Source organism: Corvus moneduloides, chromosome 5 (assembly GCF_009650955.1).
Source record: "Corvus moneduloides isolate bCorMon1 chromosome 5, bCorMon1.pri, whole genome shotgun sequence".
In the NCBI taxonomy this organism is placed as follows: Eukaryota; Metazoa; Chordata; class Aves; order Passeriformes; family Corvidae; genus Corvus; species Corvus moneduloides.
The window spans coordinates 57,642,483-57,655,983 of NC_045480.1; the positions used below are offsets into that span (position 1 = coordinate 57,642,483).

General features: G+C 41.0%; 1 protein-coding gene across 4 annotated transcripts in view; it reads left to right on the forward strand.

Annotated features, from left to right (window-relative positions):
- ARHGAP24 (Rho GTPase activating protein 24) overlaps window positions 1-13,501 on the forward strand; it is a 184,907-nt gene that overhangs the window by 20,264 nt on the left and 151,142 nt on the right. For all 4 annotated transcript variants that reach the window (XM_032109587.1, XM_032109588.1, XM_032109586.1 and 1 more), the window contains exon 2: window positions 10,020-10,219. In XM_032109587.1, coding sequence (XP_031965478.1) covers window positions 10,040-10,219 — 180 coding nt within the window. In that variant the 5' untranslated portion in view covers window positions 10,020-10,039. The remainder of the gene's footprint in view (window positions 1-10,019; window positions 10,220-13,501) is intronic.

Genomic DNA, 13,501 nt, shown 5'->3' on the forward strand with positions numbered 1-13,501 from the left:
TAAAAATTGCTTTCTAGGGGATTGATGCTTAGAGATTTTACCTTCAAACTTAGAAGAGTAGAGTTAACTTTCAAATCATCATCTTACCAAGAGCAGAAGAAAAAGTAAGGGTGTAGTTAGGGTTGCAGACACAGAGAAAAAGGAAGTCAAGTATGAAGTTACCAGGAGGCTGGATTAATTTAATTGCCTTATACTGGCTTTTCTGCAGTGTCTGTTCTAGAGGTTGGTTGTAAGTATGATTCCTTGGGAAAATTGTCCATAACTGATAGTTGTAAAATAATAAAAGTCACAGTTGTACTTTTACCCAGCTCTACTGAATTGGCTTTGCAAATGGAATAAACTGTGGTGCTGATTCTTTTAGCAGTCAACTCATGTAATTCATACTTTTCAGAATGCACCTTATTCTGTAAAAAGAAATCCTCAGACAGTCTGTGCTTTAGCAAATAAGGAACTGCTTGAGTTTGTGAGACACTGATTTGAACTTCATTTGGTTTCCTGCACTGATAAAACATGTTGCTTTTGAAATGCAGGATGGTGTTTGGTGCAGGTTATAGATAACCTGAAGGTTACAAGCAAGGCAAAAAAGGTGTCCTTTTCTTCTTTCTGAAAATAAAGAAAAAAATCAAGAAAACAACAGTGCAGAGCCATGATGGTCACATGGAGAGAGATGGGGTATTTTTGGGATGTGGATGGCAAGGCTTCTCTGCTGTTTTGACTACACTAATGTGAAATAGTAAGGCTGTCTGACTGGAGGTGATAACCTCCTTTCCCTTGGGCATGCTGATGTTCTCCTCTGCAGATAGTGACTCACATAAAACACAAACCATCCTTACTGTAAAGGGAGTTGATAAGAAAAGGTAGATTTTTCTGGTTTGTTCTTGACGCTGTGTTTTGCTGTTAATGACCTGTGTCATTCACAGCAGGAGAAATTTATATTCTCAGGATACCTCGCCTCTCTTAAGTTAGATAAATTGAATAAATTGAACTCTGTAAACATGGCCATGCTCAGCACAGTTTTGAAGTGTCTGCAGATACAGGACCTGCCATCTTTGGATTATTTTTCTTCTGCTTTTGCACCTGTTTCTCTGAAGTGTTAGTCCTAGTTAATGTCACTGTCTCTTTTTGTAGCCTACCTAAAATCTGGAGAGTGCCTAACATTGTTTGCCTACTAGTTGGTGCTTTTTTTAAAAAAAGAAACCAAACAAGAAATGTTTTCCTTAAGTTTTATGTAAGTAACATATACATGTCTTCTGTTTTTGAATCCTTTCAGGTGAATAACTCAACTTGGTTTTCCCTTATCTCATTTTGGGTGGAGCAATGTCAGAAAAAGATGCTTACATGTTTTTAGCTGGCTTTCAGGTCACTAAAGGTAACCAGTTACTTGTTCAAGTGTTCTTGACTTTGGTTCTGCTTCTCCTTCAGCTCACATAGCATAGTAGTGACCAGAAAGAGACACATGAACATAAAATTCTTGTAGAGAAGGTGTGTTCACCTTTTAACTGTGGGTTGTGATGGTAGAGTCTGAAAACTGTGGATGCAACACAGCAGAGTTGGCTTTGCCTTTAATGGTTCCTTCAGTACAAGCTGGAAAGTAGGTGTTAGCATCCATGCACAGATTGACCTTCTAAAGGATAAGGACCACATGAGTTTATTCCATTCCCCCATATGAATTCATTTTAGAGACAAAGCATAGTGTTGGTGTTGGTGCTGATTTAGGAATTCAGGGACAGTGTTCTCTTCGCTTAGAGCTTTACTGGAAAGGGCAATGCCACAATGGTATCATTTTTCATTTACTAATACATGATAATTTTTCATTTACTGAAACAATTTAGGTGGCGTGACATACAGCTGCTTCCTGAAGTACATAGGAAGGATTGTGGACTCTCTTTTTCTGAGGCAGACTTGGTTTTAAAAAAGTGAAATGTTAGTTCCCTAAGTATGAATTAATGCTTTTCCTGAGCAGAAGATGGAAATGTCAACTACAAAGTAATGGTGCTTATGTAGAGTTGGCTTTTTCAGTGGAAAGATACACATCTGCTTTTAAAAATTTTGACTATATTGTCTCCAGTATTCTAGCATGGAAATTTATGTCAGTATGGTTAATGTGTTTAAGTGACAGAGGCAATTACCATTTACATAAAACATTTCTGAACAGCATTAAAACTAAACTGATTCCTGTTTAAAAGTAGGTCTATTTAAATTTTAGGTCCTGCTGGGGTTGGCATGCAGAGAGGACACAAATCTTGGCTCTGGTACTAAGTTTAGTAGGAATGGAAGCAGATGCACCTCTGAGGTTGCCAACTTTGAGCCTTTGGTTCTGACTTGCCCGTGTTTGGGTTGGGACAGTGCCAAGATACTTTCTGAGGCTGGGTGGGTGCTCACTACCTGTGTACAGTATGTGCTTACCTGCTTAATATCCGTGTGCTCCTCTGCGTGCATACAGGACAGCTGGGAAATGGGCATGGTAGTTCTGGATTTCAGTGCCGGCATGGGCTGTAACTCTGTCAGTTCCTCTGATACGCTGGGACAGGATGCTCCCACAGGCACATCTGTGATGCCATGGTCCTTCTGGGGAACACATGGAAGTGGGAGAGATCTGCTTCAGAGGAATCTCTCAGCAGATCACCAAGTGCTGCTGTTACTTGAACTTCTTTGAACTGAAAGGGATAAACATTATATTGTGTGTAACAAAGCCGAGGGAGTAATTTTGCCTGAAATGTTCATAGCAAATACGTTCAAAATAAGTGCATGGATTTCTGTTTGTCACATGTGAACTAATGTAAGACTGAAAAGGTCATTGTGGGCTGAGTTGAGCTGGGTTGAACCTTCTTTTGTTTCCCCTGAGGCTTCTGTGGAGGCACCCAGAGATAAGGTTCCTCCTACTCTGAACATCTGAGTATCGGGAGAGATGTTGCCAGCCAGTACTTGCTGTGTTAATCTTTTTTTGCCAGAGTTGGGATTTTGCTGGGACTACATTTGCTCTGAGCAAGAGAGGAGTTTGAAGTGTGGTGCAGGCAGCAAATATTCATCTTTCTTCCTCCCACTCTCCAGCAACTACCAGCTCTTTCTGCAGAACCTGTGAGCTCCTTTGATTTGCAAGTACTGCAGCAGATTTGGGAGGAAGCTTTTGCTGCTGTAGACAAACCAGAATGTATTTTTGCTGCTTGGCAGCATACTTAGTGAATGTCACTTGTAGCATCTTAATTCTCTTGGTCAATTTTACAAGGAATTTGCAAGGCCTGAACAGCTGTGAATAGGACAACATGGAAAGTCCTGTTGTATTGGATTTCCTAAAAAAGTGTTCAGCCTTGTTTCAGTCTCAGTGATTCACTGTCAGAGGGCTGCTGACATCTGTACTCAGATGTCTTTTGCCACCAGTCTTTGAGAACAAAGAGTAGTGCTGGAGATTATTTTTATACTTTGAGAGATCATCTGTTGAGATCGTGCTTGGGCACAACTCATAATCAATTCTTTTGTAAGTGAAGCCAGTATATGCTGAAGTATTCACCACTCACATGTGGGAATTAAGTTACTTTTAAGCTGTCCTTACAACCACTTTCTCCATGTAAAGTATGAAGCTGTAAACAGGGCTTATGTATTTTCAGTGTCAGATATTCAGAGGCAGTGTTACGCTTTGGTTGGAAGAGACATCTGGGACTTGGAATATCTTTCAGCTGTTCCAGATGCCGCTTTCGACTTGCTCCCTGGCCTTTTCACTGCTCAGTATTTCAGCTCCTGAGACTTGTCAACTGTTCTGCATTTCTTTGTCCATCTTGCATCACTTGACCCTTTCAGCTATCAGAGGCTCTTTACTGCCTTGTCTGTAGTTTTTTAAGCTTCTCCAGATAGTTACAGCTGATTTTCCGCTGTATGCAGTTTACCTCTAGCATTGCCAGTTGTGCAGAATAAGACACTTGAAATGGGAGTCTGGGCAGAAACCTGGAAGATAAAGGACCACTTCATTCTAATCATAGAACAGTTTTGAGTTGGAAGGGACCTTTTAAAGGTCTCGTAGTTCAACCCCTGTGCAATGAACAGGGACACCTTCACTTTTCCAATCACTTTGGTAGCAGCAACCTTGTCTTGCCATGTGCTGCCATGTGACGAAAAAGCTGAGGGGATATATAATAGTAATGGGTAACATGCAAAAGCATAACAGAGACTGTTACCCTTGGAAGTTGTTTCTGAAGTTCTTCAAAACCCTTCCCTGTGCCATGACATTTTGCAGCCACTCCTAAATCAGACATGGTGTATATGTACTTGAGAAAAGATACCCAGACAGATTGCGTGCAAATGCTTGTGGGTTACACAAGTCTTCTGCAGGTGGAGTCCATCTCCACCCAAAACAGGTAGTGGGATTAGGAAGCGATGGAGAGAACTAGGTGTCAGAAGAGAATCCATCATAAAAAAAGTGTTCTTGGCAGTGCAGTTTTGTTATGGGTCCTGCTGCCACAGCAGTGGTGGGAGGACAAGAATGGATTTGCTCAAAAGCTGATGTGTGGATTTAAACAGAATAGGACCGAATGGCAAGGGCAGCAAAAGTTAAAGCTCTGAAAATTACTCCAAATGCTGATCTGACAGTGTGATGCTGCAGTAACAGAACTGCTGCAGTTGCTTTGCTTTTACAAAACTAGTGTATATGTTTTACTACCACTAGTCACAATCACAGGAAAGAAATATACACATGCAGAAGTGGATGTTTTCAAAAGTGCCTGACCGAACTTGTTAACTAATTCCTGTTGTAATTCACAAGAAACGGAATGTCTTCTAAATCCTCTAGTCCCGTTCTAACTGGGCTGTTTATAGCTGTGCTTGAATTCCTATAAGAAAACAGAAGACTTGTAGAGGTTTGGCTGGTCTAAGAATATCTGTTAGATGGTTCTGACATGAAAATGCAAATCAGGTACTAAAGAGTTGTATTTGACTAAGGCCTCAATTTTCTGGCAAAATTATTGGGTCTTGGTTTTCGAACTGATCCCAAAATATATTGCAAAAGTAATGGAAGTCTTTCCAATGGCTTCACCAGGCAGTGAATCTCATCTGCTACAGTCTTACTGGTGAGAACACCTCTCACAAATTTTTTGTTTTACCTAAGGAGTAATTATTTAGGCCTTGGAATTAAAATTCTTTCAAACAAAATATATCCAGGCTGTCCCTGTTGGGACAAAAGCGAGGGTGAGGAATGCAGAACAGCCAGATTATGATCTGTGCCTAGGAACATTACTGCCAGTAGTACAGGAGATTTCTCAGATGTCTTGGAATACCTTTTGGATAAATGTATAATGTCTGTTCTAAAAGTTTGTGGAGGAAAGCTACTGGCAAGTGCACTGCTGCAGGTTTTGGAAAAGAGCAAGACTGGAATGCTGTAAAATCTCTTCTTGCAGTGACAGAAACCGAGACTTGCTACATGCAGTGTAAAAATGGTTGCTAAGCACAAACAGAAAGTTAGCTTTCTTATTAAGTATGCTTTTACCTCTTTGACGTGTTTTTCCTTCTATGTGCAATATCCTTTTGACACAAGAGATGAGTACCAACTGATTTGAAGTACCCTGATGGTGGGAAATAGGCCAGTCTTCTGCTTCCTGCGGCAATTGCTTACAAACTCACTCCTGGGTTGCAGCAGAGATTCAGGTGTCTTGAGACATCTTACTAGAAAATGAATGCTGACAATGTTTTCACATACTAAATGGTTTTAAGAAGTTGCTACTCAGCAAGACTAAATCAAAATTAAATAAAAGGAAACTTGCTGGTCAGAGGCAGGAACTCTGTACCTGAGAGACACTGATAATCTTAAACTCAGGCACTTAAGCTCTGTATAGCTCATCATAAATAAGTAGAAGGGAACCCAGAATTAGATGTCACTTGGAAAGTGATATAAGTGTGGAAGTATTAATCTGATTTTATAGAGAACCATTGTGTCACAAAGACTGTTAGGAATTCTGCGTGTGCGTGTGTGCGCACACATATTTGGCAGATGCATTCATCAATAACCAAGCCAATTGTTGCTGCAGAATTGCTGCCTTTTACTAGCTATCTGTCCATGTGCCTGACGTGGAAAAGACAACATGTCTGTGCAGTGTTGTGTGTGCCTGCCCTTTTGTGAGGGCAAGAGAATTCGGTGGTGTGGCAGGCTGAAGGGGTACGGTTCCGGGGCAGCAGGCACTCTGGCGGCCTCCCACATTTATCCATTTTGTGCTGGGTGACATTAGGCTGTAAAGAACAGCATTTGAGCAGTGGCAAAGATGAATAATTACTGCAAGTGACCTCTGCTGATGTTTTGGATGCTTGAAATGTGCTATCTTGGCCATGAGAAATTTCAGTGAGAAGAAAAACACTGACTGCAGACCACTGGGGTTTCTTGCCAAACAGATCATCTTCATGCAGTCCTATGACTATTCTTGTAACTGGCTTTGTGTGCTTTAATGAGTTTCTCTGACTCTTTCCTGGCAAAATGCTGGGATCTGGGGGAGCTGCCCAATTCCATAATTCAAGTATTGAGTGAGTGGTAGCTGAGAAGAAACACTTCCCTGCTTTCTGTGCCTGCCACCAGCACAGACCTTCCACATTGGCAAGGAGAGCCTAAGTGCAGTTAGCTGCCTTCTAGACAGAGCAGTGAGAGAGGCAAGTGGCTTTACGGGAGCAGAAACAGGTTGGATTGAGGCCAGCAGTGGTAAATGTTGATGGTCTCCATGGACCAGGAGATGTTGATGCAGAGCCAATGTGTCAGGGAACATTTCTCGTTTTGTTTGCTTTGCACTCCTGATGTCCAGACAGGCCCAGGAGAATGAGCCCACAGGCAGCCCCAAATGAATATATTGTATAGAATTTATTAAGTTCTGGTCATTACCTAAACTGGAGGCTGGCCAAGTCAGTAGAGTTGACTCTGGCAGCAAGTACAAGTTGTGTTTCCTGTTGAGAAGATGAGTTTGAGGAATATTCTCATTTAGTGCTTGAAAATGCATGGCTTTCTGCCTTGTCTTATGAGGCCGAGAGGACTTGGAGTATGTTGATATAATTCCACACTTTGTCATGTGTTGTTTACATACTGTTTGCACCTCACTGTTCTCTGCATCAGTGCCAGCACCCTGATATTTCTGCAATTTATTTTTATGATCTTAGTGTTGAAACAGCTGTAAAAACAAGCAGTGTGAAAGTGAGCCAGCTGCTGGAATTTCTGATTCCAAGTCTGGTTTGTAGTAGGCAGACATTGGAAGGGAAGGATATATGAAAACAACAAATATACTTTATCTCAGGACCAAATGCAAACAAGTTAGGTGGCTGAATTTTTAACTGCTGAAGAGAATTAAATCACTAATGAATGAAATAATACAGCTTTTTTTGTACAGAGCATGTCCAAGGATATACTATTGCTTTAAAGGAGATCTTACCCTGTAGAGCAGTAGAACTATCATCTCTCCTACACCTCATTTGTTTTAGTGTTGCAGAAATAGTTTGATAGACGTCAGACAAAGAGATGGGGATGTACTAACACTTTCCTTGGCAAGATAAAATCCATATACTTCGTATACTAGTGTCAGCACCATTGGCATGTGACTTTGTGAAACAAAATAAAAAATAGTCTTTCATCCAAGCAGCTAATTGTTTTTGACTTTGGTATTTAGATTCTTGTTTATGGTCCAAGTGTAATAGGGACCCAATGTCTTCAGCACTGCAGTGATACATACAGATACTGTACTTAAACTCCTCCTTGAGGCTCGCCCAGGCAGCAGAGATGAACTGATGAGCTCAGCAGTTGTGCAGCAAGGAGCACAGGGTAGCCTACGGGTAATGATTTTGTTCCTTTTTTCAGTTCCAGTAATTTACCTGCTGTTTACAATGCTTTCTGTAAAATACTTGCTAATTCACTTTCTAAGGGTGTGAGTTGGAGGGCAGCTTCTTGGTATCTACTTAGGTCCACCCAAAAACCAGCAGCATCCAAGAGATTCCCGCTCGTAATCAGAAAATGCCAATTATGAGTTGGGTGCGTTTCCTTTTGTGTGGTCTGAGGACTTGTCATCTGGTTCATTGTTGTTCTCGCAACTGTAACCACAGACAGACACACACAAAAAATCTTTATCTGCTCAGAAAGCCAGACACATTTGTATGTTTTGTGGGGACACTTTGCTCAAGTAAATCTCACAGTACAAGTGTTCTGGGTGACTCTAGGTGAACCCTAAAGAGGCAGGAGAAAGATTGCCTTTCTCTGAGAAGAATACCAAGTGATTGAAATTTTGATCCTGCAGTTCGTACTCTGCTGAAACCTCAGTGCTTGTGTTGAGACCTGTTAACCTCAGTGGCACAGGGCAGCGAGGAGTTGTAATCATGGCAATCAGATTCCAGGATCCAGCCCAAATCAGGGACATGACAACGAGACTGTGTGTGGGTATTAAAAGAAAAAACTGTAAACACACAGCAGAGATGGAAGCTGGAGAAGTTGTTCCAAAGGAGGATGTGTGAGCAGTAGGAAGAAGGGAGCCAAAGGAAAAAAGGGCTGAAAAACACTTCTGGCTGCAATCTATTGATTTCTTCTTGTATTGTGATTTATTTTATGGTGATGTAACACTATCCAGACAAAGTACTTGGATTAATTGTCAGAGGGATGCTTTCATCTGTCAAATGAGTGTTATCTGCATTTCTAGTCTGCCTTAGAAGCTGAGTACATCCCTTTGCAATCCCAATGCCCATTCACTATGTTCAGTAAAGGTATTGTTGCTGTGTAGGGGACCAGAGCAGGAGTGCAAGGCTTGGACTCACCAACCTACTTTGCCAAATCAGGACACGAAGTTTCAGTCTAGATATCCTTAGTCAGAGATGTCTGCTGCCTGCAGTGTCAAGAATATTCCATTCTTTTCCCAACCTGGTGTTTGGAAACAAAACACTACCTATGAAGCCAGCTTTTCTGGGCCCTAACAGCTGTGCAAGCTTCTGATGAGGCAAGAAAGATTGCCAGTGGTAGTCTGGAAAGAAGAGAAACATATTGTTCTTCAAGCACTTACTGACAGTGAAATTTCACCATTGATTTTGCACACTGCTGTGTTTGTGGTCAAAGTCACATTTTATTCTGTTTAGGTATAAACTCTTTGGCACATGTAGGTTTTGGTTTGATTTGGATTTTGACTGGAAATACCAAAACTTGCAACTCAAAAGCCTGTGTTTGTGCTCTAGACTTAATAAGGGATCAGGAAAAGCTTTTTGACCATGAAGGTTAAGCACATTACTACGTGATTATATGTACAAAATCCATCAGTAAGAGTCATGACTGTCCAGAAATGGTTAGAAGGTATAGTTTTAATAAGGCCAAAATGCCACATGAAATTTACAGTTCAGCTCTAGTTTTGACACAGTTCTTGTTGCCTTAAGATGGGCCAAAATTCTTCATGATTTGCCAGATGTATATAACAAATGTCTGGGCACAGACTCACTTCAGTCAGGGCTTGCTTGTGTGAGGTGATGTGCAGCTATTCTTGCATTTACTGTCACCATTCCTTTAAGTGGACTTCAGTAAAATGAACAACAACAATAACAAAAAAAGCCTGCTTGTCTGGTGGGGTAAAATTAAGCTTTGGTGAAGCAGAGGCTTTTTTAACGTTTCCCTGAAAGTCCCAAGCCTGCCAAGGAATTGTAAATGGGGACCTCCAGTAGTCAGCTGCTTTCCTTAGTGTGAGGAAGTACTGTAAGTTCACTCCTTGTTACTGCCTGTAATCCAGCAGAACTCACCTCTAGAAACAGCTGATGTCTTCTTCGGTGCTGGTCAAAATGTCTTGCGCAGCAGTTGAACAGAGCTTTTGCCTCTTGCCTGCTTTTTAGCAGTTCATTATTATTTTAGTATTTTATAGGTGAGTAGTAATTCTCTCAGCTGATGGGGTGCTGGTATGAGAACAAGCAGGCCGATGGCAAATGCTTTTCTAACACACTTTTGTAGTCAAGGCATGTTTCTTTTACAGCTGTGTTGAAAGGAGCAAGTTACTACCTGGATAATAATCTAATTATTTTACCTTTTCCTCTTGTTTGCCCAACAGGAGAGTTGCCCATTCCCAGTATGGAAGAACACAATGGCTCTTCAGAGACTCCTGCCCTGAGCCAAGGGCGGCACATTGCTATCAAGTGTGGGTGGCTGCGGAAGCAGGGGGGCTTCGTCAAGACCTGGCACACGCGCTGGTTTGTCCTCAAGGGGGACCAGCTCTACTATTTCAAAGATGAAGATGAAACCAAGCCCTTGGTAAGTGTAAGGAGGAGACAGGATGGGAGGTCAGGGAGTAAAGTAAGTTAATGCAAGCAGAATTGTCTGGTGTGTGAAGCGCTGAACTTCTCCACCTCTGTCACTGACTCAGTGTTGCATTTGGGATTTTGATTACACTGAGTCAGGCCCTGGCAGTTAGTGTGGTTTCCCCATCAGGCTCATTTCTAAAACTTCCTTTCTCAGGTCAGGTTTTCTCATTTCTGCATTTTAAAGGGAAAGAAGTATGCAGGAAGTAGCAAAAGTTATCAGTCAGATGCCCTTGACTGAGGCAGATGCATAAGCTGTATTTGAAAAGATACTGCTTGTGGGTTTTTTGGTTTGTTGTTGTTTTTTTCTGCTTACTATGCAGAGTATCCCTGCTTTGTGTCTTCCCAAATAACACCCTAGCCTGAATACATTGCCATCTGTAATATGGAACAGACTGGTGTCTGTCTGCCTGGTTCTGTTGTGGCGATTTAGTGCTCCTTAATCCTCATTCCTCCTCCTATCTATTTAGCTTTTTCACTAGCATGCTTCAGGGCTGCCTATCCCCAGAGTGCCATAGGAGTAGAGTTAAGTAGTGCTGCCTCTTGGGTCAGGGCAGGCCTGAGCCTCTTAGGGTCTCCTGCTAGCATCTACAGGAGTATGATAGTCTCGTGTATTAATGATTTTCCAGATGTTTGTGACGTTAGAAAAAGGCTTTGACATCTGGGAGTTACTTCTGTGCAGGTACTAAAATGTGATCATCACAGCCGTATTTTTTATGGCTATGAAATTTCTGGTGGTCTACCTTTTGTATGGAATTTCACAGGGAGTTCTCAGAGATGTAAAACCCATCTAATCCAGCTTCCTGTATGGAACAGGTCATGACACTTGGCCGAGCTTTACAGCTTGCATTATGGTGCACATGTTAAGAAAAGTATTCAGTCTTGAGGTAATGGTTTCCAAATTGTGAATTAATTTCTAAGTACCTATTTCACTGCCTTGGTAGCTGTTTCCCATAAAATTATCTCAGATAGTTATTATTTGATAGGTTAATCAAATAACACACTGCTTATTTACACAAATTATATGATAGGATGACTGCTTTGAGTATGAAATAGTTAATAATTTTTGGGAAATTCAGCATATCTTCCGCTGTATATATTTTGTTAATCAAGAGTGTAAAAAGCAGCCATCAAACTAAAATGTTTGTGGGCCAGATCCTGGGTTTCCAGAATATAACTCTGCTTTCTAGCACTTGATCTCTGCCAGAATGTTTGCATGCAAAGACCTCATGGCTTTTTGAGAGGTGGCACAATGCCATGTTTCATGGAACTTTCTACAGCTCAGAGCCCAATTTATCTTCTTGTCCATCTGCTACTGACCTGTGGGATGGCTTCAGAATATCCTACTGACTTTGCTACTTCCCTTTTGTGAAATGGAGGTGGTGATTCTGATCTGATACTTGTGATAGGTTAGGGTAGCAGTTTGTGAAATAACTAAGAGCTTATTTGAATTTTCCACTTCAGTCTCGAGCAAGTTCATAAGGACACTTAGAAATACAAAATGGGGTTGGAAAAGTGCTGAGAGAAGTATAACTTAAAATATGCCAGTGGGTTTGGAAAATTAATGGGCCTGTCCAAATTAAGATCAGTCAATATCTTACCTTGGTGTAGCTTTTGAAATGTTTCTGAAACAAACTGCGTAACTGTCAGTGCCTGAAATATGTCCCAGGTTCAATGCCATAACAGAACTATTTTTTTCCCATTACATTGAAGGGTTTGCTGCATTAACTTTGACAAGAAAATCACTATGACCTTCTGGAAACCCTGTTGTTCTTGCTGTGGAGAGCTAAAGCAAAGAACTCCTCTGATACTGCGAATTTTCGGTGCACAGGGATATTAGGAAATGGCAAGCATATATTGTTATATTGGATCTATATTTAGGATAAATACCTCTTTGTTTACTACTGGCTTGTACAGTCTGTACAATTCACAGATGTGCAGTAATTCTTTTAGACAATAATATAATGGAAGAAACTTAATGAGGTTTTTTTTCCAAATCAGATTTTAGGTTTTATTTTGCTTTCTGGTTGGTTGTGTTTGGAGGGAGACAGAGAGCAGTGATTGCTCATACTGAGGAACATTCTAATTGCACACCTTGTGTATATATATATTTATAAACGGTGGAAGAACTACAGTAGGAGAGGACAAGACAAGCAGTGAGCTTATGTTCATAGCTCATATTCATGTTAATATGAGTTAGAGAAAAGCAGAATCCAGTTTCTGGTGCAAATTCAGTGGGTGTCCTGAGCACCAGTCTGCTTAACATTTGGTCTTGGCTTCTGTTCAGTCAAGAACAGATATTATGCCATGGTGTTTGTATTTTTGAAAGTTAGGGAGATGTGAATGGAGCTGAATTTCAGAAAAATATTATGATCTGGCAGACTTTATTCTCCAAGTGACTGTGTATAATGGGAGTAAAGAGAAGGAGGAACATTTTGTGTCTCAACCATCAGTAAATGCTTTGGAATTCCTGAAGCAGGCTCATTTCCTGCTCATAATAGAGATAGCTACCACATAGGCTTTAGTCTGTGTACATCTCCTTGGCATCAAGGCTATTAAATTTAAAAGTCTTCAGCTGTCAGTGTGACTGTGGGGAATTGCCTCTGCCAGCCTGTGCCTATAGGCACACAGAGCTAGTGAAGAACAACAGAAGAAAAAGCAGTGCACAGCTGTTAGTCTTACAGTCAAGGTCAGTGAATTGTCATTGATTGATTGTTATCGTCAAACACATGAATCTTTCCCTTGTAATGTTTTATCAATAAATTAGCATCTACCTTTTGCACTCATATCCCTGAAATATCTCTCAGGATCTGGCAAAGATGGCATTTCTATTTACTGATGTGTGTATGGATAGCAATAATCTAGTTAATTCCACAGCAAGCCATGTGAAGGAATAAAATCTGATTTCTGATAAATCTGTGTTATCTCTGCTGCTTGGAAGTGATACTGGATTTTGCTTTGTTAATTCTTTTTACTGTTTTGTGCTTTAGGATGCTGGTATTATGCTAGACCTGAAGGTCAGCTCTCCAAGCTTGAAATGGGAGCAGCTGAAAGAAATCAGAATTTAGCATTCCCTGTTCTACAGTACAGCTGTTGTTTAAATGCAGCCCATGAAAATTCATTTCTTCCTTTCTTCTCTCCTAGCTTAGCTTCTCCAGCTATGTCAGGGTTGACACGCTCTTGACTGAAGATGGGAGGGGGAAGTCAATGCCTGGTCATAAGACATCATGTTTTT